Source organism: Chamaea fasciata, unplaced genomic scaffold, assembly GCF_029207755.1.
Source record: "Chamaea fasciata isolate MVZ Bird 193981 ecotype frontalis unplaced genomic scaffold, bChaFas1.0.hap1 SCAF_3, whole genome shotgun sequence".
In the NCBI taxonomy this organism is placed as follows: domain Eukaryota; kingdom Metazoa; phylum Chordata; class Aves; order Passeriformes; family Sylviidae; genus Chamaea; species Chamaea fasciata.
Genome location: NW_027094088.1, coordinates 4,432,127 through 4,458,492, shown reverse-complemented (window position 1 = coordinate 4,458,492; position 26,366 = coordinate 4,432,127). Strand labels below are relative to the sequence as shown.

Below are 26,366 nucleotides of genomic sequence, written 5' to 3'. Positions count from 1 at the left end.
TTCCTCTGTGTGCGTGCTTGTACAAATGCATGTGTGTGCTTGTACAAATGCACAGAATTATCAAGTAGCCCATTAAATTATAACCTCATTCTGCCACCTTAATCATGCACCAAATACCAATATAAAATCTCACCAGGACAAGGGAAAATCTATATTTACTGTGTACCACATCCACTGAGATACCCAATGTAAGACAAGAAGTGATTACTGTTGATACCACACAAACACCAAGGATATGAGGGATCCACTTGTCCCTGGCCCAGGCTCTCTGCATTTGTAACTCAATAAAACTATTCAGTAATTGTAAGATTTGTTAGAGAGAAGCTGTTTTGCACTGTGGGGTCACTATGGTGAGTAACAGAAAGAGTTAGGCCGAAGAAGATGACTTAGAAAAATAACTTTTTTTAAAGGAAAAATACTAAGGCTAGGTCAAATGCCAAGAGGAAAATTTATTTATTTGCCTTACTTTCAGAATATCTTGAGTTTCATTCCACTTGTTTGTCCACTCTTTGGTCAGTTCTTGTACCTATGAAAAAAAAAATATTGAAGAAAATCACATCTCTTCTAAAGTTCTTGATAAATGAATTCTCAGAGAAGTTCTAAGTATTTATGTAATTCTTCATGAATCTTAATACTTAAGCATTTACAAGAGCACTGAAGCTGCAGCAATAAGTTGCCATACCTACAACACTTCTCCCTCAAAACACAAAATTGTTATTTACACTGTAAGATGAAATGGAAGTCCAGGATAATTACTTCAAATAACTGTCTACCTTCAAATAGTTTCATAAAGTGCTTCAATCCTACAAAGTCTACTGCCATAGACTGATCCCTCAGCTGTAACAGGACAGATCCCTTCCCATGGTACAGGTAGGCATGTTAAGGCAAAGATCCCTCCAGAGGATGGCATGCAGAGGGAGAGGCAGACCAGGAGCCTTCAGGAGTTCATCAGAGCAAAAATTTGCAAGTTAGAAACTCTCCACTTCGTTGTCGTCAGCAGGGAAGTGAGAAGATGCTTGCAAAGGCATTACAGACGGGGAGCACTGGGTATAGAATCATTTAGGTTAGAAAGGATCTTAAGATCATCAAGTCCAACTGTTAAGCCAGCACTGTCAAGCCACTCCTGAACCATATCCCTCTGAAGTGCCACATTTATAAGGTGTTTTAAATCTCTCCAGAGACGGTGAATCAAGCAGCTTTTTCCAGCACTTGACAACCCTTCCCATGAAGAAATTTTTCCTAATATCCAATCTAAACTTCCCCTGGAGCAACCTGAGGCCATTTCCTCTTGTCCTGTTGCTTTTTACCTGTGAGAAAACTGATCCCCACTTGTAGAGAGTGCGGTCACCCCTGAGTCTTCCTACCCTCCAGCAGACAAACACACCCACACACCTTATTGCCATCTACAACTGGACTAAGGGTGCACTTGTTTCCCTCATCCAGATCATCACCAAATATATTAAATAGGACTAGCCCAAATACTGAGCCCTGGGGAACACCACTGGTGACTGGCTGCCAACTGGATTTAACTCCACCACTCTTCTTGGCTCAGCCATTCAGAGAGTTTTCTGAAACAATGCACCTGTGCAAGCCATGAGCAGACAGTTCCCCCAAGGAAATGCTGTGGGAGACAGCACCAAAGGTTTTCCTAAAGTCCAGGGAAACAACACTCACAGCCTTTTCCTCATCCACCAGGTCATCCTCTCAAAGGAAGAGATGATGTTGGTCAAGCAGGATGTGCCTTTCCTGAACCCATCCTAAACTCAGGGCCCTGGTTCCCCTGGTTGTTCTGTACGTGTTGTGTGACTGCACTCAAGCTGACCCAACCCACTCCATGAAGTTCCCCCAAACTGAGGTCAGACCAACAGAAGGCTCAGGATTTGTCCTTCCTCTCCTCATCAAGCAGTTGTCCACCTCTTGAGTTAACTTTCATATAATGCCATTGCTCAAAGAAAGATGATGTTGATGCAGCAGCTCCAAACATCTCCCCATTTGCTATCTGCATTTTTTGGTCTTTGCAGGTCAGCTCCAAATTAATCCATGACAGCTACAGAAACTTCTCTCATCTCTACCTGCATCTCAAGATTTTAACAAAGACAAGTAAGCACACTTTTCAATGCACCACTATAGTTCCTAGTGCTGCTAACTGAAACATTAAAACAAAATCGATTTTAAAAGATTAAAGAAAAACATGAAGAAAATCTATCACAGCTCTATTCACCATACCAGAACAATTTGTATTGCTCAGAAACATTTCATCTCATTTTTAATTAAATTTTTAAAATGAAACATTTTTAAATTAAACTACTCCAAATTATTCTTATATAAGGAAAATCACCTCATTAAAGAAAGTCACCATATACTTGTCAGGCAATATAAATATGGTGATAAAGTCTGTAAATCTATATAAACAAATTAGTTATTGCACTCATTCAATTATAAAAAAGCTATAACCACTGCAATATCTACCAAGAATTTTCAGCAATTATGTCTACTGTAATTATCATGAATAGTAATCACATAATCTTTTAACAAGCCTGACAAAGGTAATAAAATATGCTTGATATACACCCCACACAGCAGGGCCAACACTTCTGAGCAGGGTAAGCAATGGTTACTGTCAGAACATGAATAACATATTCTAATTAGCCGAGAGTCAGCAATTTATATTACTGAGCTACTCTTAGATAGAAGCTTTTTGTTTGTACTCAAAAGTAAGACTAAGGATATGAATAAAATAGGATTCTCAAAGTAGGACATTAATATTCTGATTTTAAAGGTCCAAGCAGCACTACTGGAAACCCTACCATTTAAACCAGCTAAGGAGCCCCTTTTTTTAAAGGCATCACATCTACATTTGATTGGCATCTTTTGACGATATTCAGAACTAAACATTTGCTGCCATGTAGTTGAATAATTCCAATACTTCCCTCTTGCCCCTTCCAAAGTATGACTTTTATTCTTTTTTTTTAAACCAATTTGCAACAGCTTTCAAAGCAAGCTAATATACAGAAAAGAATTAACACAGAATGATACAATAAAGAATGAAAGATTGCTAGTCAGAGAAATGATAGTACCCTTATACCTAGATTCTTCTGGATGCTGTGAGTTATCCAAACTGTCTGGAAACTTTTTCCAGTCTCTACACTTGGCTGGATTATTGAAAAACCTTGGTGAGAAGCACACTGTGAAGTACACCTAGATCTAAGACTCCTCCAAAAAGGTAGCTAATTAGGCACTTAACATATTTGTACACACAAGATTTAAATACTGAAATTTTGTAAAACTCTACCCCACACCACAAGTAATTTATTACCTGAAAGCATAGAAGAGGTGACCATTCTCCCCATAAATCTTCAGCTGTTTTTTCTACACACCAAATATTTTGTTACTGTGATTACTTGCTACACATTACTATGATTTAGTGGCTTTTCCCTCTCTAATCTATTTACAAACATACTTTTTTAGTGAGGCAAGCTGGTCAGGGAACAAGTCTTTTCATTTCATATTCAGAAACAGAACTGCTACATAAATATCAAAGATATATTTTGTTCTTAGTTACAATGTTATATTAGTAGGATAACAAAATTACTAATTCACACACTTTTTTTTTTTTTTTTTAAAGCATCAATGTAATTATGCTGGTGGGACAAAACTTAATTGCACATTAAAGAAAAAAATCCTGAAAATTACAAACATTCCTGCATCCAGAGTACCCACCTTTCCTTTTATTTGATGTTTAAAAACTGCTGTAAGAAATTAGAACTCACCCTTGCTTCATTCTGCTGAAGCTTTTCTTCCATACTTAAAGCTGTTGGAGAATCCAAGAGTGCAATCTAAAATTGTAAAAGATAAACACCAATTCAAAAAGAAAACAGTCACAATTTCTGGGGGAACCAATTGAAATGCAATTGTTGAACTTTTCTGAGTCTTTAGCGTAAACTCCTTTGAACTTTAATATGTATCATTTTACCTTGAAATACTGTAAATAGAATAATCAAAATCCTGTCAAAGCTGATATTTCAAATACAAATTGGTTTGAGAGTATTATTTTCACTCACTACATATGTATGGTCACACACACAGAAAGTAGATACATTTATAACAGGTAACTCCTAATACAGCTCTATCTTTCTAAAATCATGAAAATTTATTATGCATGAGTAGTTATCCATTCTGCCTTAATACATATGTATATTGCTTTATCTTTAATAACTGTATCTAAGGTAATTGGCCTTAGAAGAGGAAAATTACTAAACACAAACACACAGGCAGTACTCATTGTATGTGACCTTCTACACTGAATCCAGCACCATATTTTGGTAATCAGTATCTTCAGCTCTACAGCAGCATTTGCAATACAGTGTTCTGGTCATACAAAGGAAAACCAGTGAAGAAGTTATGGAGAGATTTATACTACTGTGCATAGTAACACACCACCTGCTGTTTTATCAACCATCACAACTTCAATCAACTTTTTCTCTACTGTCTCCCACACAGCCATCTACCACATCCTACCACTGAACCAGATTTATTTTGCAATAACCACTATTTTAGAGCTTGAAACTAGGTCAAAGCATTTAAACTTCAAGGGGGTCCACGTTACATCTACTTTTCTAACTCTAAATCCAGCCATAATTTGAAAATAAATTATTTTTCCCTCTTAAAGAATATGAAACAAACACAAGTAATTCGACTCCATAAAGAGTTTTTTAATTGTTTGTAACATAGCAGAGCTCTCTGCTCTGATCCTCTACAACACCAATTTCTGCTTCCAACCAATGGTTCCCATCCCCTTTTTCAGCAATTTTTTTTATAGCATGAAATCCAGCTGAAGTCCCACCCTTCTTCTAACAATGGTCCATGCTGAACTGACATTTCACCTTGCACAGACCATCTGAAACAGAATCACATAGTTCTAGAAACAAATCTGAAGTAGTACTTCAGATACTTCCAAATTATATTTGCTCAAATAAGAAATGTAGCAGTCCTGAATGACATTATGTAGAAGAGACAACTGGCCTGAGCCATTTGGATCTTCGTTATTGTTACTTTGGTTTCACCACCCTGGCAACACAGGAGAAACTAAACTTAACTGAGCCTGTGCAGTGACTGTTTATAGCAGATCATACTGACAGAGCAAGAAAGAGAATCATGCCAAAGTGAAGCAGAGCATGATTTTTGCTTGCTTACACTACCACTGAAAATATTTTTACGTATTTAGCATGTTATGTGCCTTCTAATGTACTGTACAGCCAAACACAAATAAAATGTATTGTTTAAATCCATTCATACTCTACATTTTCATATTTATACATCTTAAATACTTTAAACTTTCTACTTAAGATACTACATAAAATACCTCTCTAGTCCATCAGGACAGACCCAGAAGGTAAGTTTCTGCTCAGTTTCCTTATGCTGTCTTGACTACCTGCTCCACACTGCGATCCAGCTCAGATTATATTAGAAGAAACCTAAAAGCTTTAAGATGACAACCTTTTCCCCTCTTATGTTGAAAGATCTGCTGGCCATATGGAAACTGATTCAATCAGGAAAAACTAATATTCATTCACAGCCTCATAGAGCTCGTTCACTCAAATCAATATAATGAAAGATAATTATCTCATTACATCCTAGAAATAGATGTTATAACTCAAGGAAAATTACACATAAATTCCAAGTAAAGCTAACCTGATTCCCCTGAGCAAGCAGGGCTTTTAACCGGGCTATTTCAGCTCTCAGTTCACGGATCAGTTTGACGTTGGGATCCTCATTAATTGTAGGCTTGTTGATGATGTTTTTGGCTCTATTTGCATAGCGAAGAGTACTTAAAGTTTCTCCATAATTGACATCAGCAGGTGAAATAGCTAAGGACATGAAATCAGAAGCAGTTTATCTAGAAGCATATGTTTCATTTACTGAAGTTAGTTTATATTTTAAGAGTCAGATAAATTCCATGCGGGTGAAGAGAGAAATATCTCATTTACCAGTATGGATACAAGTTGTTCCAACTAACTCTCCACCTAACTCCACTTTCATGTCACTATAACTTTGCATAAGTAAACACTGTATGAAATAAGTGTATTAGGATAATCAGGTCTATCAACCAAGTGTTGCAAAGAAATCTTGCTGCCAATCTATTTAATATTTACATTTCCCCAGTAAACATAAATAAGGTCTTAACTGGATAAATGTCCTATATACTTCACAGGCTTTTTTACAATTTTTTTACAAGAACAGTCAGGAAACAGTGAATATTTTTTAAGTATTAATGTAATCGTTGAAAAGACATTCCAGGTAAAACCCAGTAGGGAAATTTAACAGCATCAAAACAAAAAATAACCAGACAGAAGAACCAAAACAAGAGAGAGCTTCTGTAATTTACAAACCCAGCTGTTCTCCTGAGCTGCAGGCATCTGGGAGCACACAGAACTGTCAGCTATCTGATCCAAGAGAAACCAGTATTGTTTTTCAAACAACCTAACCAGGAAAACCAATGCAATTTAAATACAAGTCCTAATGCGATCCTTCCCTTAATTCTCCTAACAATATATATGAGGTTCCAAATTGAAAAGATAATTAAGGCATCCAAATAAATGAGTGGTAACAGAAGAGAAAACCATCCAGATATCTTAATGATCAAACTGAACAAGAGATCCAGAGAATCAGACAATGAAACACCTGAAAAACTAATCAAGCAACTAAAATAATCTGTCCTTTCTCATTCTCTCAAAAGCCTTTTTTTTTTGGTTTTTTTTGGGTTTTTTTTGTTTTGTTTTGTTTTTTTGTGGCAGAGACACTCTAAGCTACAGGAGATGCACTTGGAAAAAGCCTATACTTCCCCTAGCTCACACTCTCACTTCCCTGCTTTATCTACTGTCTACTCCCCATTACTCAATTATTCTCTTTCTGGAAGGATATTAAAAGATGTTACAGAAATATATGACAAATCAAAATCAGAAATATTTTTCTACAGCCTTTCCCTGCGGTCTGAAGTGATCTTGCTGCATTTTGTTGTGCTTAATTATAGAAGAGGCAGGACAAATCTACCTGGATAGCTTCGCTAGGCTGTTAGGGAATTCTACCACATCCCAGTAGATGGAGAAATGATCAACCATCAGGGCTCTGCCTAGCAGAAGCATCACTAATGGATGAGGAAGCAGCTGAAAAAGATCCTGGGTACTGTAATCATTAGTATAGGCACAGAAAGCTCATTGTGTTTCTAAAACTTCTCTTCCCAATCCCTCCTTAAAAAAAAAAAAAAAAAAAAAAAAAAAAAAAAAAAAAAAAAAAAAAGCTACTCTACCATGGAACTGCAAGAAAGCGGCAAGAAGGAAGTTGCCAGCACAGCCTTATTTAAAGAGCCAGAAAACCAAAGCAGAGTCTGGTCCACCATCATCTCTTGGCACTACTATGATTCCCCTGAGGAAAACAAGTGGCACGGATTCCAAAAACATCCCCAAAATTCTGCAACAAAGGAACTGCTATTGAGAGAATGTGACAAGTGCTGAAGGACCAGAAATTGATCTGATACATTTTATTCCCTCAATTCTGCTATCCCACATTCCTATAAGGGGACTGCACCAGTTAAGGTCACATTTCATTGGAGCAGGAAAGAGTGAGAGAAATTTCAGAGCTGCTTTTCTCCTCACATCCAGTGGTACCTCGACGAGCTTGACAAGTGGGCCCACAAGGATGTAATGAGGGACAAAAAATCCAAGTGCAAGGTGCAATCCCACATATGAATACAGACCGGGAAAAGATCTCATCTCAGAAAAAAACTCAGGGGTTCTTCTTGGTGGGTGAACATGAGCCAGCAGCCTGTGCTCAAAGTCCAGAAAGCCTGCTGCATCCTGGGCTGGCAACTGGTTTTAAGCTAAAAGTGGAGAGATTTAGATTAGATATTAGGACAAAATTCTTTAACCAGAGGGTGGTGAGACACTGAAACAGTGAAGTACTAAGGCCTGAACAACAGGCCCTGAGCCAAAGTTGATACACAGATGAACCTTCCAACCAAATGTTGATTGTATGTTTGGTCATTAACAGAGTACTGTTATATATATGTTCATTTATTGGCAAAACATGTATTTACCTTTACATATCTAGAAACTGGGTAAGGCTACATCTGGCCTAATTAACCAGGGTATTATGATCAAAGACAACTCCCTTGGTTCCTCCTTGAGTCCATGCCAGGCTTTGGGAGAAAGCCAACAGGAGAATGAAATCAAAAATTATGTCAGCTCATTTGTTTAACAGTATAAAAACTGGGCCACTGTGATAGCAGAGTGGGGGAGCCTCATGGCCTGAGATGGACCCACCACAGGAGCTTCCAGTTACCAGGTGTGGTTCTCCAGTCCTTCACTGACAGCTTCCCCCCACAGCTGATGTCTCATGGACCTGGGTGATGGATCTTTATTAGGGTAACCTGGTGATGTATCTTCCTTAATCACTACAGGCATTCTTTCATCATAATGATTAGGTGCACTTCTTAGTTTATCTTTTTGTAATTCTTTGCTAATTATCATGTGCTTTGCTTAGCTTATCCTTTTGTGATTGTTTACAGTTTTACATTATAGTAAATGACACTGTTCCTTTATTTGCTGTCTGGGCCTCTGACCCTACCCACCAGCAAAACAAGGCTGGGGTGGATGGAGCACTGAGCAACCTGGTCTAGTGAAAGGTGTCCCCATTCATGGCAGGAAGGATGGAACTAAACAACCTTTAAGGTCCCTTCCAACCCAAACCATTCTGTGATTTCCAACATCCAAAATCCTCACCTCCCCTTAAACATCATCCTGACTTCACTTTGCTTTTTTGGGAATGGAATTCCCATTCCAATTTGCTGACAAACCTGCAGTACACATGGCACAGGTAAGGGTTTTAAACTAAGTGATCCTTGCAGACCTTCATACTGGTAAAAAAGAAGCCATAAGAGTTTTCAAGACAACTGATCATAATTAAATTCAGACAAGAAGTTAAAAATGTTGTCTGCTTTTAGAAGGTTAGACCAAAGTCATGGCCTTTCCCACAGGATGCCAAAAGAGAGCAGGTTGCTACTAATGCAACAAAAAACAACAGTTTGGAACAGCAACTGATTCACACACCAGTATGAGACAAGATGCACAAAGCTTTAATCACACTGTGCACAGTGTAAGTAAAAGACAGAGTGTTACTAGAAAGCTCAGAGAGAAAGAAATCACTAATATGTGAAAACCACGTTCTGCCTTAACAAAACATCTGGAGTCTAGATATTTACATCCACTTCTATTAAGCATGAACTATTCAGAATTCCAAAAGAGTAAACTAAAAACACCTACTGGCAATCATTATAGTTTTGGAGTTTCCTCCTAGGCTATCTTTTAATAGCCAAGTCAACACTGAGTCTCTGTAAGGCACAAATACTTGTTTCTTCTTTGAAAGAGGATTTGTTGCATCCTGAGATAAATCAGCTGTGAGGAGAAGGTAGAAAAAAGAATCAAAATTAGGTCTTTTCATTCCTTTTTAAAAACATGTTAGGCCATTATTTGTGTAAGTAAACAGGAAGGTATCTAATGACTAAAAACACCTCAAGACAGACAAGCACAAAAAAAACAGAGACTTACCTAAGGCAGAAATTACGTTTCCCAGAGTAACTAGAGATTTGTTAATATTCCCTCCTTCCTTTAATCTAACCCCTGTGGCACCAGTGGCATCTGCTCTCTCACTTCCAGCAAGATCTACCAAATGAATCTTGCTAACAGTTTCACAAGGCATTTCAGAATCAAATTTAGCCTACAGAAAAGAAAAAAATAAAACAAAGAAAATAATGTTAAGCTAAGAAATACTGCACTTTTACTGAATCAAATTTAGTGGCCTTTGTGACACGACTGAATTTAACTTGTTTACAACAGCAGGTCTTGAGAAGACAGTTGTATTAGAGGTGCTACTGAAAGACATTTGATAATGAATGGTTGCATAACTCCCATATTATTTCTTTAAATTGTAATTTCTGCAACATTTTAGTCATTTACAGACAAGTTGTGACACTGTGAGTGGTAATTTACATGATCCAGTGACCACGAGCTGCATTCATTTTATTAAGCTTGCAAAATTTTTATTACATTTATATATCGCTTTCAACAAGTTATAGCATGCACACACAAATTTACACCCAATTTCTCCCCCACCTCCAAGTCCTATTCATCCGGCAGGCTATCCACGGGCTTTCTAAAAAGCCCCCAAAAACAACAAAAACAAAGAGCAGGACTCATGAAAAAAGGAGTTTGCCACATGTCCAATCTCTCTAAGGAGTTTTGTTTTGTTACCTGAGTGAAGTTGATTGTGAAAATGGCATGTGACCTGCTACTAACATCATTCATTCCAGTTGCAGCTGTCGTCCTATTTATATTTCCTGCATCCATAAGTTCCTCAACATCAGTATAATTTTGGACTAAATGTTTAGACAAGTCTGAAGAAAAGCAGAGTGTTACAGTATGCTCATATATGTCCTTAATTTTCTATACAAAAATATTCAAATTATCCTCACTACTGCAAATTATTGCTGCAATTAGCATTTATTGTCATACTTTAGACCCTAAAGAAATGAATGAGGCTTCATACGAACACTGGACAACTTACACATTTACAGTAAAAAAGAAAAAAATATGTAATGTTACTAAATTATTTAGTAGAATAACATGAGCATAATCCCACAAGAGACATGAACCTTCTCTGGCAGAGAACAGATTAAGACAATTAGATCCTAATAGGTTTTCATTTCATCTAAATATCTAAGATTTTTAGGTTATAGTCAACAGCTATCAAAACCAATTGCATCTCTTAACATTACTTAAAAATGTGTTATAAATTTACAGATAAAAAATCTCTGTAATAATTTTGGGACTGAGAAAGCAAGTAGAGATGAAAAATTAGAAGCTATTCCTTCAAAGCTTTTTACCTGCATCCATCATAATTTATATTTTAAACCATAAGATGCCCTATGCAATTAGACACTACATTTCAGAATAGATAAAGGTAATAAAATATGCAGTGTAAAACAACTGAAATGCTTTTACCCTCAACATAAGGCCCTTCTTTTGGATGTTCCCGTATTCGTAAATTATTCGTTTTTGACGATTTCCGTCGTAGAAGATCTCTCACGCGCTCATTATAAATTTCCAAATAACTGAAAGAAAAAGAACAGAAAGCCACTGACTGACTCAAGAGCCTTTTATAAAAGGAAAGCCATTTTAACACGAGTTTGAAAGCGAGATGCTTGGAGAAAGAAAATAGATCCAAAAGTGGTTTAAGATAATGACTACAAGGTATTGTGTCATAAAGGAAAAAGCCAAAAAAAGCAAGAAGGAAGTGGAAAGAAAGCAGACATTAGCAAGAACAAGATCTCCTAATGTTAGCCTGAAATAAAGGGTAAAAAAAAGGAAGATGCTGTCCAGTAGCAAAGGCATTTGCACCATCATATAAATGAAGCAATATGCACAGCTCTTGGATTGAAGGTGTAAGTACTATGCATTTTGACTACAAGTGCCAAGAAAAATCAATTACAGGACTGAGGCTGAGCATAAAAAGTTATTTTTGAAAAATATGCACTTTTCCCAGAGATAAACTGAAACAGAGTGCTTGTAACTGAAACAAGTTTGATAATCTGCAAACTCTTAACATGCCAAGACCTACCTGACTTCTGTTCGAAAGGATGCCTCATTCCGCTTTGTTTTTTCACTTATTTTGCTGAATAACCCTTCACAAATTCGAGGTATCAAACCTGCATCACCCTGAAAACAACAATAATTCTTAATTCCAAGGCCATACATGCATGCACAACATATTTTGAAAAAAAGAGAACACCCTAGATGACTAGTGGAGAGTTTAAGACTCCAGAAAGGGGGAAAAAAATCAAAGCTTTTCAGCAAATACTCTCTGGCCTTTTGTTTAACTGCAGCCACATTGCCACTTCAACCCTTTTGTGTGTTGAATGTACAACCAGCTACATTTCTTTGCTACTGGAATACATTTTGTCTCTCTCATTCAGTTTGAATAATCCCAACTGCTTAAGGCAGAGACTGGCTCCCCAGCGTAAGTCATGAACTGCCTTATCTCACCAGTATCTTAATGCTTCTGTCTCATTTCACTGTGGAATTGGCAACAACTGCAGAGAACAGGACAAGAACCATCTCCAAACAGCCATGGGGCATTCTCATTCAAACCCCCAACTCCCAGCCCTTCCTGTGTTGAAAAGTGCAGCAAGTCCTCTGAATAAATTAGTACACAATGACAAAATTAAACCTTCATTCACTGTATCCCACGATCCAGCCAAATTAAATTTGATATTTAACTACTGAATGTTTATCTCTGCAGATAGAGAGTTTTTATGCATGAAATGCTTGGCTGGTTTAATAAAGCAAACTGACTAAAACCTACCCCACAGAGATACCCAGAAATTTGGCATGCAGCTTCCCTTGGTGGTCCATGCAGAGCCCTCTCCAGCCAAGCAGTCAGCTATGGAGAGGGTTTTCCCCAGCAGCAGAGGAGCAGGAGAGGACCACACAGGTCTGGTCTCATCTGACATGGGGGTGCTCACTCCCAGCTGCCCCATTCCCCCCAAGTCTGATTATGTAAGTGACCAACAACCTGCAGAGTACATCTCCCCACTGCTTAGGGCAGTTAACACTTCCTCAGAGCCATGGTTCCCTGGAATAACGGGACAGACAGACACACACAGATGAGCTTTGGGGTAAGAGGTCCGGCCAATGGACTCCCCCTGCACTAAACTGTCAGAGTGAGTGCTCCATGAGCAAAGATTCCTCTTCTACTTGGACCCCCTACAAAAATCCAAGCTTTTTTTGCCCAAGCTCACTCAAATTTGCTTCCATAATGGTCCCTCTGCCCTCCTTCTTCAGCTTCCTTCTGCAGTCTCTGTCACAGCAATCTTCTTCCAGGTGCCAACTCCGAGTTCCTCTTCCTCATTCCTTTGCCCAGATAAAATTCCCAATTCATCACCCAGCCACTTCCGGTTTTTAATTATATTTTATCCCTCCATTTTGCCTTTTCCCAGCTTCTTCCTCCTCTTAATCAAAGCCTCTCTATCCTTCTCAAACCAAGCTTCAGTCTTTGAAATAATAATCCATTCTCTGCTCCTATCTTTCCTAGTTCTTCACATGACTGCACCTTGGGTTAAAAAAAAACCCAAAACCCAAAAAATCCCTAGATTAAGGGAGAAGCTTGCAGAATAATCAGGCTTTTTGTTGGGTTTTGTTTTTTGGGGTTTTTTTTGTTTTGTTTTGGTTTGGTTTTTGTTTGTTTGTTTGTTTGTTTTCTGGGACAGCTGCCTCTGGCAACGGAGGAGCAGCCTTTTCTTGACAATATATGTCAATTATCAACCTCGATTTCCAGGTAAAGATTCATGGGTCAGTGTTGGAAATTCCCACACACATTTTATTTTCATTTTTTTTAAACAATGGAAGAGGGAAAATACTTTTCTTTCATCTCATGCTTGGAAACACCTGAATAGTTTTAATTAAAGCTTAAGGGAAAAAATATGGAAGATCTATCACAAAGTTTTAGGCAAACCACTGGTGTCTGAAATAATTCAGCAACCACAAAGAGAGGCTTAAAATAGGAAGCACAAGCTCTAATTGAGTCATTTCAACCTTAGCAACAGAGTGCTGAGAGAGGAAGGACACACAATTCCTAGAGTGTTATGCTAGTAAAATGTACATCTAAAAGAATGTACATTCTTTATTGGAAACTATATTTAAACACTTTCTCCTTTTCACCCCCTAGAGCTGAAAGGCAGGATCAACTACAGCTTGGACTATTTTTTTTTTTCTGGCCTACAGAGTTTCCAAACATGAAAATCAGAAGAACCAAAATAGGTAGTTCACTCCAAAGCTGAATATTCTCATTAAAAGCCTGCTGTTCTTCTTCTGTGCTATCTAACCAGAAAACTCCTTATTGTAATTTAAATCTACTGAGTTTTGCCCATCTACCTTGACCATAAGGAGCAAATTTATTCTCTTCCTTTCTTCTGTAGCAGCCTTTCATGTCTTGGAAGATTTTTAATCCCCGATAGTCTTGCCTTCTCTGCATCCCCAAGTCTGACTTTCCTGATGTTTTATAGACCTCTGCTCATTTCAGTATCTCTGCTCAACATTCTAACGGCCCACATATTTCTTGAAATGATTGCTTTGCACAGAATTGCAAAGCAATTGCAGAAGAAGCCTTCCAGAGACAAGAACAGCAAATATTGAAAACTAAATGAGAACGGAACCCAGACTTTTTAAAGAGAAGTAGGGAAAAAAGAATATTTATTTCCAATTCAAGTTTTCTTATAGCACTGTAATCTCTCTGACAGGGCCATCAATTTTGAAGCATTTAACTTGCCAGCTGAGTATATTTTATATGCACTCTATACAAAGCCAGATTAAAGTATTTATGGATCATGCCAAGAAGATTAGACCTTTATTACTGGATAGTGTCAAACAAACTTCAGCTTCTATTCATTTGCTAACTGTTTTGATGATTACAGTCATTATATACAGTGAGGCAGTCTCATAAAAATGTCACTTTTATATATTTCTGAAATAGAAAGCCACATCTAGGTTGTGAGATCTTTTCTGGTTACAAAAGTCTATTCTGCTTATGATATTGAGGTAAATATAAAGCTACTTATTTTGTGACAACTGAAAGAAAAAGGTTTATGGCTAATTTACTCTCCTAAGCTAGAAGAGGTGCAAAGAGCCCAATCTTACTACATTTCAGAAGAGTGATGTATCCAAAGGATGATAAGTGTTAATATTCCCCTTCTCATTTCTACTGGAAGAAGACACAATACATTTCTTTTCCCAAGGATTAAAGAATGAAACCTGCAGAGGCTGCCTGGTGAACAGGCTTAATCAATCAGCCTTTTTAAACTGCTGCACTCCCAAAAGTTTAGTGGGTTCTCTCTGTCCTTGGACAGTCACAGAGGCAACTGTGAGAAACCACTCCCATCCTTTACTCACAAACTGCCAAATACTTCCTATCACACCTTCCTCTTCCTGCAGTGCTCAATAGGACATAATCCTTAAAATTAAATTTACCGTAGAATGTCACAACAGTTTGATGAACTACTGTCACGCCCAATTTCTGCTTCTCATCTGACAGCCTTCTCTAAGGACCTATTTTGGTCTTCTCACTCTTCAAAAGAGGTTTAAAAAGTACAGATCTTCAGAAAAAGCTAGTAAGTTTCTCAAAATCAGTATCTCCTTTTTTTCTGTCTCAAGTTGGGCATAGAAAGTCAGCCATAACATTTGAAATTTTTGGCTTTGTTACTGAACAAAAATTACTGAGTTTTGTCCAAAAAAACCCGAGCATCACTCAAATAAACTTCTTCTAACGATAAAAGAAACAGCTTCCAAAACCTCTGATTACTAGGAGGTGTGATACATGGAAGGGTTAGTAGCATACAGACAAAAGCAGTATTAAAAATTCCATTAAAACATGCTCCTGCATAATTTTAATCCATTGCAACAAAAATATACACCTGCTCACACGATGTGGTGCAAGAAGTGGACATTGTCCACCTGGAATTCTCCAAGGCCTTCTCAACATGCTTTCCCACAGCCTGCTGCTAAAGAAACTAATGTGTTATGCTCTAGACTATGGGGTGGGTAGGAATTGGCTTACAGGCTGCACACAGAGCGTGCTGGCAAACAGCTCCCTGTAAAACTAGAAAGGAGTGGGGGCTCCAGGAATCAATATCGGGCCCAATGCTGTTTAATTCCTCATAAGTGACCTGAACAATGGGACCAAGTGTACCACAACAAAGTCTGATGAAGACACCACACTGAGTGGGGAAGTTGACAGTTCAGAAGGGACAGCCAACCTGGAGGAAGACCTGGATAAGCTGGAATAGTGAGCTAACAAGAATCTCAGGAAGTTCAACAAACATAAGGTCTTGCACACGAGAACATAATCCAGGAGTGCAGCAAAGGCTGAGATCTATCTGGCTGGGAAGAAGCTCTGGGGAAAGGGACTTGGGGGTCCTGTGGACAGCAAGTACAATATGAGAAAATGGTGTGGCAAAGGAAGACAACAGGATGCTGCACTGCAGCATAAAAAGGGCATCATAACAACCAGGGCAGAGATTATAAAGTCATTATCCCACTCCACTCAGCACTTGTCAGGCCACACCTGGTACACTGCATTCAGTTTTGGTCTCTGCCATACAAAAAAGATGTGGACAGGCTGGAAAGGGTCCAGATAAGGGCCACAAGGATGACCAAAGGACTGGGAAGCTTCCATGTGAGGAACGGCAGAGAGAGGTGGATTTGTTCAGCCTTGAGAATAAAAGGCTTATAGGAGACCTCATAACCATGTTCCAGTACCTAACAAGTGCCTACAGAGAAGATGGAAACCCCTATTCTCAAGGAGTCACAAGCAAAAGACCAGTGCTAATAGATACAAATTACTCCTGCAGAGAACAGGACTGGATACAAGAGGACCATTTTTCATGAGAACAATCAGCAATTGGAATAATGTCCCCAGGGGACTGGTGGATTCCCCAACAATGGACACTTTTAAGATTCATCTGAACAGGAGGCTGTGCCATCTTGTTTTAACCATGCTTTTGCCAAGAAAAGTTGTATCAGGTGATCCTTGAGGGCCCTTCCAAGCTGGTGTTCCATGGTTCTGTGAAAGCACAACATACCGCATTTCCCATCATGGTATAGGACTTCCCAGATCCTGTCTGTCCATAAGCAAAAACACAGGCATTATAACCTTCAAATGCAGATTTAAGCACATCTGTACCAAGGTTTTTGAAAACCTAAAAATAAAGAAAATAATGTTTAAGTCAACAGAAGCTTGGGGAAGAAGATTGTCATTAGCCCAGCATGGCAAATATTGAAGAATACCCCAACAAAATGGCAAAACACACATTTACTATAGGAGAGGAAATTAATATTTCAAATAAAATACTAAGTCTTATTACCAGGTTTCATTTACAGCACTGCAGTGGTTTGTTTTTTATTTCTTTTTCTGTCATGGAATACTTGACATGTCAAATTGCCACTTTCTTTTCTAAAGTCCCAATTTCTTTCAGCAATCTCAGCTACTCCATTCACTTTTCATTGTTACTATCTACTCACTTTCTGTATCTTTGCCAACTCTCCACATTCTGCAAATAACCAGCCCCCTCTCAAAAGAAAACATTTCGTTGATTCTGTCAGTTTCTTCCTTTGTCATTTTGAAGGGTTTTGGTTGGTTGATTTTGGTTTTTTGCTTTAATCAAGTGTAAGAACATGACCCATAACCTTCTCTGTATTTTCCCATTAAGTGGCTTTCACGTAGCAATGCTTTTTAGGTTGGCAAACATGGAAACTTGTTTTTAATGTGGTAAGTGACCCTCTTTCATCATTTAACCCCTTCTCTTTTACCCTCAACATGCAATAACTGGTAATGATCCCTCCTCCACATCTCATAATATGGGACTCTGTTCTCACCTAATAAATTCAGCTCTCACCAGATGCCTTCACCACCTTCCTCTGCAATACTGGCTCCAACATCCCTCACAGATTTACCTGACCTTTCATCATCATTATCCTTCATTTCAATCCATACCCCTCACTGGGAAGGACTGGGGTACCATTTCTCCCAATTAAAATATTAATCTGTGTCTCACCATCAAGACATGATTTTAAAAAATCTCATAGATGCTCCACATAGTTTGGCTACTTGTCTGCACTTTATGTGGTTCAAATTCTCCAAGGCATACAAAGCCATTTTTAATTGTGAATGGCACACACACAGTATAATCTCACAGCTTCTCCCTGGAAGAGGAGTGCTGAGTAATTTCTTTAATCACTAATCTTCAAATGTGCCTTTAGAATAATTCCCTTGATCTTCTCTCAAGCAAAGGAGTTACAGTTCTGTACCCAGTTATATTTCTCAGAGAAGAAGAACATAAAGATCAGCCAAAGCTACTTTATTCTTTCCCCTATTTTTCTCTGTGCCCAAGTTTTTACCTCACCAAGTCTATAAGCACTACTGCTTTGATGGGATTGTCCTTGTTAAAAATTTGTGTATGTCTTGCACGTGACTGGAGGTCGTGCCCAGGACAGGTACAGCCTTGTCTGAACACAAAGGCTTAAAATACAGGTTAGAAGAAAAGATTGCCTGGATGGGACACCAGTTTGTCACAAAAGGGCAGTTAATATTAAAATTCTATTTGTTTCTCAGTCAGGAATTCACACTAAGAAGCTTGATGGCAAATTGCCATCCCCACTCTAACTCTGGAATACTAAAGTGTACTTTGCATTTACAAGACGCATTGATAAGGCATGTAGTATTAGACACATTTCCACTTCTTATTTTTCTGCCTTTCAAATGGAAAAATATAACAATCATGAACAAAGGGCACTAGGCAACCACATCACCAACAATCAAGATCAATTTTATTCCCTGGCAAGATGAATGTGAAAAAGAGGCCCTTCTATGCCAGTGGTGCAGTAAACTAGAATTTCTGTAGGAACTTGATAAGAGCTTAACTACAAAGTCTTCCAATTAAATATGAAATTATTAACACAAGCAAAACAGTAGCTTGTGCAGCATATGTCTAGGAATTACACTCCTATAGTTTAAAAACTCATTTTGTTTTCGATGTGCTGCACACAGTGTAATTAAAACAACACCTGAAAAACAATATTTTTTGTAGCTAAGCAAGAGAAGTTCACACTCCTGCCAGTACAGATAAAGGAGGTGTCCAAGGTTGTGGAACACACTGCAACAGCAGAATATTGAACACAGACGTTGAAGCCATGTTCACAATTTATCCTATTATTATCAATCATAAAACTCACAGCCTTAAAAAAATATTGCTGCAGCCATCACTATACAGGCATTTTAATTTATTTTTATTTCTATAGACTCCTGACCTGGGCAAGTAATCTTGCCTCTACCTGACCCACTCTGGAACAGGTAAATGGCACCAGAAGGAAAAACCTTGAAAAGGGAAACTTACAACTTATATGTGGAAACTGGACATCAATATAGACTACAACTTGCAAATGGTTGTTTTGACAAGAATTAACTTTATTTTTCACAGCAAATTTGGATTCTGGAAATAAACTGCACTGTAACAGCAAGAGCCTGCTAACACCATGAATCTCTTCTGAGGTTCCTCTAACGTGGTCTTGTCTTGATAGAGCTTTCCAGAAGTATCTAAAGGCAGGTATCTGGAAGATCCAAGAATTAAATACCTAATAATTTAAGTCACAATTGGTGCATAAGAAGAAGCTTCATTCAGCATCAGAGCAGAAAAATACATGATCAAAGCTGCTTTAGTTAAAATAAATAAAAATCTGACCCTGCATCCTCAATTTAAAGCATTTGCTAAAATTCCAGCAAAGCCATATGGCCTGAAACATCTGCCTAAAACCATTGACTAGAATCTGGGGTTCATATCATTGCTCCCAAAAACATTAGTACCTCAATTTGCCACAGTGCTGAAGTAATCAGGGTATTTCTACACTGATGGCCAAATAAAATATATGTTTCCTGGTATATCAAAAAACATAGCAAAAAAAATGTGGTAGTTAAAAGAACATCATCAAGAAATAACAATCCAGAAAATTGAAGAATATACGTGATCAAATGTTTGGATGAAACCTTAATATCTCACTGAAATAAAAGAAATATTCAGAATATAAGAGGATGTATCACTTACCATGATGGTTAAATGAACAATTCCAAGTCTAAATTCCCTATCAATTATAGTAATGAGATATATATATAGATATAGATATAGATATAGATATAGATATAGATATATAGGCAAAACTTGTCATTCTCATAAATATTTAAAAACAGCTTCAACTTACTGTTTTTTATGACTAATTTTAATGGTGAGGCTTTCTAGGATTAGCCACTACAGCATCCCTGATTTCAAGGGTTCCTGAACAGATGGGATACACACTAAGAAGCTATTTACACACCTGGCTTACAGGATATTCAGTAAACCACTGTATTATTTTAAGGGGGAAAAAACAACTCTCACTTGAAGCTTACAGCATCAAAAGCAAAAGAGAAGTCAGCAGTCACAACTTACTTGTGATTCATTTAATAAATTTATTAGGGAATGGGAAAGAACCAAAAAGTTCAACAAAAGTTCAATGTTCACATGAAATGCAAGGTCAGAGAGTCTGTCTGCTCATCTGAATAACACCTATAGCTCTCAGTTTAATTTTCTCTTCTGACCATACAGAAAGAAAAACTGTTTTGTCCTTTCCTAAGGTGAATACTCAAGGAAAGAGGAAAAAAGAATCTTCTTCAATGCGTACCAACGCTTTAGGACCAAAAAGAAAAAAAACTAAAACCCACCAAAAAAAATCCACACCATACTTCAACCAGATAAGAATGTTTCTTAGTGAATTTAAGTTATATGCTCGTTTCATAAAAGTGGTTTTTTTTCTAAAGAGCTTTTCAAAACAAATTTCACTGTTTAGAGATGTTTTCTAACTTGACCTTATACAATACTAATCAGACAAAGAACTTCAAAGAAGGCATTCAGCCTGCTGTATTAGAAAACACACCACTTACATTTTTAGGTAAGCTTAAAAAAAAAAAAACAAAGCAAAATTCAAACTCTCAGGCACCTAGAAAATTTCTAAATTACGGAAGAAGCACTTTCAATGGGAAGAAGTTTCATGGAATGCTTTCAAGCCAAAGAAAAGGGAAAGGAAAAATATCAATTATTAACATTCAGAAATCGTACCATTTCTTGGCAAACAAAGCTGGGACTTTTACTGTCTGCTGAGAAATAGGAAAAATCATAGGTAAATGTTTTGGTTCTTTCTCGTCCGGTGTCTCCAGTAGCACCCTCTGGTATCTATTAAAACAAAAAAGAAAATAGAGCCGGTACAACACATCCTGATGAAGTAATAAAAAACATTTGACAATAAATAATCAGAATGTAAATCTAACATAATGTTATGCACTTTTAGAAATGTTTGACAACAGGTCAGATTATGATTCCAGCCACACTGACAAAATCAGGAGGAGGTACAAGAAAGACAACCATGCCATAAAGCAGCACAGCAGGAATTATCTGGATTTCAGCTGACTCCTTCTAACCCCACAGCACATTTTTGTCACAATGCTTAGGTTCAGTTAAATGGCTCCATGTATGATGTTATTATCATCAGGGATTATCCTACACATATAATTTATAGGAGTCACTGTGAACAGCATTTCAACATGGAGTCATAATTAAAAAGGTGTGACATACCTGCTGTTTAAGGCAATCATCATGTTCAGGACATGACAGCTGACACTGGACTTCAGCAATACCCACCATGCTCCAAATAATCCTGAAGAAACTACACACTGAAACTCCTTTTCATATATTAGTCATGAGAAACCACCGTGCAAAAACCAATTTGCTGCACATGGCTTCTCTTGCTGAGAGAAATGTTAAAATATACCATCAAAGGTTACAGCAAGTGATGGGTACTTTGGGTTTGCTTCATTTTCATGGGAATTTCAGGAGACTTCTACAGATGAAGCAAAGATTTAATAGCTATCATTCTATTGTTAGCTTTCATCTCCCAGCTAAGTAATGACCTGAGAAATAAAACTTTGAAGAAATGATGAGACGGAGCTTATAGAGTGGTCTTCAGAAAACCACAGAGTAACCTGGTTTTCCCAAAGCATTACTTTAACACTGTATTTTAACAACTAGGGGCTAGTGATCACAGTGGAGCAAGCATCACTGTTTCGTCCAGTCATATTTTGGCAGCTATTGAGTTACAGCTTCCTTTCATAAATTGTGTTTACTCACCTTTAAGTTTGTGATTGTTGTTTTGTTTTTTTCCATTGAAATAATAAACTTTGCATTAAGATCTTTCTCCCTGAAAAAAGAAAAAACAAACAAACAAAAAAGGACAAACTTGAGTATGTTAAATAAAACACACCACCGTTATGCAGAGTCATATTTCCACCCATGAGCCTGCCACAGTCAATACTCAGAATAATTACTTTTTATTTTTTAATCCCTGTGCTCAATGTTTATCTACTTCTATGGCATATATTTGAAGTACTTGGGCTTGCCTCCAAATCCCTTCATCTAAAAACAGAGCAGAAGCTTGAGGAAACCTGCTTCAGAAATCTAACTCTGCAAGTCAATTAAGTGGTTTGTTCTTAACTGGAAGTACTCTGATCCAAAGCCCAGTTAAGTCAAATAAATGGCTTGAAGGAAGGGCAAAACAGAACACAAAATAAGCCCCAGCTTCGCACCAACATTCCAGCAGCAGCAGCTCCCACTCATTCACATAGGTAACAGGGACTGAATGTTTAAACCACAAAAACCTAATATTATAAAACTCTCTTAGAAATAAGCTACCAAACGTGTTTTGAGTTCTGATGCAGTGAAGGAGAGAGACTCTACTACCAAAAAAGAATTACACAACAGGTTTGTGGCTTCCCAAAGCACCAGGATGCCAGGAAGGAAAAAAGTCCAGTTCCAAAGAAGAGTTTTCATGCACTCTCCTTTATTTCACAATTGTTTCTGTTTTCAAAAACACCATAAAAATTTGTCAGCTAGGTGTTTAAACGCAGCATGTAACAACCTGCTTGCCAGAGATGCAATTTCCCTATTGTTAGTCAGGAGCGCCAATACAGGCTGCTCCTGAATGACAACCCTGAGCACACCACCTCCCGCGCTAATGAAAACATGCACGTGGGGAAACGAGCCAGAAGGGAAAGGTGAGCAGCACAGACCTCACTCCTCAAATGTTGACATGCCCATCCCAAAATCATCTGCTGAGTCACCTGATAAACTGGTGTGCCTGACCCGTGCAGAGCAAAGCAAAGCTTTAAAGCAATAAAGGGCTGCTTCACCATATCACAAAATATCTCAGCAACTACTGGATATTCGCTTGCACCAGCACAAAATGTAAAAGAAAAACTTCTTCCCAATAAAAGGACAACTGAATTCAGGACTATAGTGTTAATCTTCTTCATGGTGCACTAGATCACCCAATCTGTGTTCCTCCAGCTACTCTGTTCATATTCAGTTTTCCAGCAGAAATAGCAAAGAAAAGTAAAACTCATTTTAAAATCTACATAAATGAATAAAGATTAGACAAATAAAAACATTTAATTAAATATCAACACATTAGGTTATTTTCTAAGCTAATAAAAGAGAAAATTGTAATAATTACAGCATTAATTATACAACTGAATTTAGATCTACCATGGAAAGCTTTGAGGCATACCTTATGATTACTAGATCGAGACTGAAGAAACACCAAAATACAGCTACAGATAATAAACAGGGGAATAAAGAAAAGTAACCAATGGTATTTTTTTTTTGCAGGAAACAGATCTTGGCATTGCAGTAATGCAGCCTGTGGATGGCTCCCAGTCATCCTCCTCTTCCAGAGCCTCTACCTGTCTGCAGCCATTTGCTCAGCAAAGGTGTAATATGTAATTTGGCCCAATTAAAGGGTCAATCCTACTATAAAAATGTCTTTCAAATATAAACTGTAACTTGCTTCTTCTAGGAAGTCTGTAAGGACTCTAGGCAGGAAGAGCCTTGGGCCAGAATTATTGGGTTTTTAATTTTTATTTCTTTATGTTTAAGATGTTCAAGGGGAAATAATCAAGTGTGTCAGTGCTTTCTTTCCCAGGCCTAGCCAGCTCTCCACATTACTCTGCTAAAGCTACTCAGTAATGGAATACTGGTACAAAATATTCAAAGTCTAACATCCAGATATGAACTACACAAAATTCTGAGAAGCCTAAAGTAATTAATACTGATAATATTACTAAACGTTGTTAAAGAATGAGGATTTCAAAGTTTTAAAAAAGGACCTTGGAAAGCACTCGCCAATAATACAATTCATAAACAGAATTTTGCATTTTTGAAGGAGAAGGGGTACTAAGACGACAACCTGAAACAGGAAGACTAGGATCAGAATAAATAAGCCAAGCTGAAAGAAGTGGGGGGGGGAAAAAAAGAATCAAATACCCAAGCTTCATTTTAATACGAGACAGATGCACATAATTTATTGTACACACACAGAGTTTGAGAGCATCTCATAAAAACCAATTGCTCGGTTGATGTCAATTACTTCCAGGCACCCATTTAATGCAGTTCATCAGGGCCAAGTCACTTTCAAAAAGTTTTGATTGCCAAGTTCCACCTTGGTAAAAAGTTGTCCTGGTTTGTAACAGATTTGTTTCCTCCGAAGGGCAGAATTCAGCAGCTGGTTTGGGAGATAACCTCCTCGGAGAAAAGTGGAACAAACTGTTTATTTAACAAGCGAAGCGCTCACAAACGTGAGAAAATGAGTAATATTAAACAATGAAACTTCTCGTTTTTCTGAAGAGATGGAAATTTAGGAAGTCTTGTGGTTCACAGTCTTTTTGTGGGGTGTGGCTCAGCTCAGTCCCACCGTCCAGGCTTGCACGGCAGCTTCTGGGGAGGCCGGGCAACTCTCCCAGTGTTCTGGACTGCAGAGAAGCCCAACAGTTCCAGGGAAAAAAATAATCCTTGGAGAAACCTTTCTTGCCGTAGCTAACGAGGAAAACCAGCAAAAAAAAGCAAGGAGAACTCCCTGGTTTTTTTTCTCTCTCTCTCTACGACGGGGAACTCGGAGAGCGCGGCCGTGAACTCGGAGAAAGCTGAACTCTTTTATGTTTTAAATACAGCACCAAAAATTTCCAGCGCTTCTCTCTCTGAGCCCAGCTTAAAGCTACAAGACCCACTTCTGAGCAAAATCACAGACGATGGGGATACCAGCATGATAAAGTCAGCCCAGCACAAGGCTCAGGCTGTAAAGAGCTGTAATTTTAGTGTTGGATAACCCGGCAGCACCCAGCAGCTCTACCAACATCCACAGGAACTACTTGCCCACCTCATCCAGGGATGAGCTTCAGCCACTGACCAAAGATTCTGCAAATTCCCGCCTCCATCACAGAGCAATATAAAGGCACCGGCTGCCAAAACTGGTTCACAATTAAGGCTTTGATGATTTAAGAAATCCTGCTTCCCTCCTGAGCCAAATCTGCGCTCAGGGACAGCCTCCAGGATGTTCTCACTGCTCCTTCATACACCACGTGCAGTCCCAGGATTACAAGGGAAGGGAAACTTATAACCTGCGATCCCGTGACTCCTAACCAAATAAAGTGATCATGCGGGCAAGTTTCTTGGCACAGACACCAGAAAATACATCAGCCCAGTGCTGTAATTACCCCTCTACTATTGCTCAATTCAGCCAGTCATCCAGCAATTAATTACAAGGAGGAAAGAGGAAAGGGGAGATCAGAAAAACTACTTCAGATAATACTGACACCTTAATATAAAACAATGTCAGTGTTAGTACCAGATATGTTTAAAAGAATTAGTATCCTTCTCCTGTAATTGACTTGCTAGATGGATTACTTGGGCCAAGTTTTAATAATTACTTCACAAGGGGAACATGGGTTGTGAAAAACTGCCCTAAACTGAAAGTAATTTAGAAGCTGTACCAAAACACGGCAGCTCATGGAACAACTCCAACAGAACTATCTGCAGGTCAAGCTTCTTTCTCTCCCTCCCTTACATTCCCTGCTTATTTTGAGGGCAAAGGCCAGAGCAGTTTTTGCATCTCCACGGGGATCTAGCTGAAACCATACTAGAGACAGCCAAATATTAGCAGTATCTCCAGATTTCAAGGCACCTTCCAATGACCCCTGCTCATTAAATCTCTTACCCACCCCACACTTTTTGAAGATCCTCCCACAGAAGGGAGAGGAGCATGAAAAGGTGAAAGAGTACTGTGACTTCAAATATAAATCAACAAAGGAAGCTTTAGAAAAAGCTTTATTATTGACCTGCAAAATCTGTTTCGTCTTTTTCAGAAGTTCATTTTTAAGTTCCTTCCTTTAAGGTCCTTCAATGGAAGGTTATTAAAAGAGTGATTTTTTATTTATCTGTTCTGTACTATTCAGACATTAGAGCATTTATTATAGCTTAACCCACTAAAAATTCATGATATTATGACTTCCTTTACGGGAATGATTGTAATGACCTGTCAAACATGCCTCTTAAGTGAACAGAAAGAATGAGATTCATTTCATCCATGGGGTGGTAGGGAAAAAACCTAAAAGGACAGAACAGAAAGTGCCAGTTTTCCCAAAGAGCATTTAAAAAGTTCACTTCAGCAAACCTCCAAGGCTGCACAGCCAAGGACACTGTCTGCAGAGCACCTGTGTTGAAATAGGTGGTCTGTAAAATATACTCTTGGAAATACATTTGACTGAAGAAATGTAATGGAAAATCTGTTGGAAAAGGATTATACTGAAGAGGAGATGTACGATTTTGTTCTTCAACTACTCAAAAACATAGTCTG

The 26,366-nt window shown here is 38.1% G+C and overlaps 1 protein-coding gene across 7 annotated transcripts in view; it reads right to left on the bottom strand.

Annotated features, from left to right (window-relative positions):
• The window catches only part of KIF16B (kinesin family member 16B), a 127,189-nt gene that overhangs the window by 88,637 nt on the left and 12,186 nt on the right, over positions 1-26,366 (bottom strand). For all 7 annotated transcript variants that reach the window (XM_066177782.1, XM_066177783.1, XM_066177785.1 and 4 more), the window contains exons 2-12: positions 21,812-21,881; positions 20,747-20,860; positions 16,685-16,801; positions 11,671-11,768; positions 11,055-11,164; positions 10,305-10,447; positions 9,603-9,771; positions 9,318-9,449; positions 5,692-5,867; positions 3,771-3,836; positions 467-526 (exon numbers count right to left, since the gene is read on the bottom strand). In XM_066177782.1, coding sequence (XP_066033879.1) covers positions 467-526; positions 3,771-3,836; positions 5,692-5,867; positions 9,318-9,449; positions 9,603-9,771; positions 10,305-10,447; positions 11,055-11,164; positions 11,671-11,768; positions 16,685-16,801; positions 20,747-20,860; positions 21,812-21,881 — 1,255 coding nt within the window. The remainder of the gene's footprint in view (positions 1-466; positions 527-3,770; positions 3,837-5,691; positions 5,868-9,317; positions 9,450-9,602; positions 9,772-10,304; positions 10,448-11,054; positions 11,165-11,670; positions 11,769-16,684; positions 16,802-20,746; positions 20,861-21,811; positions 21,882-26,366) is intronic.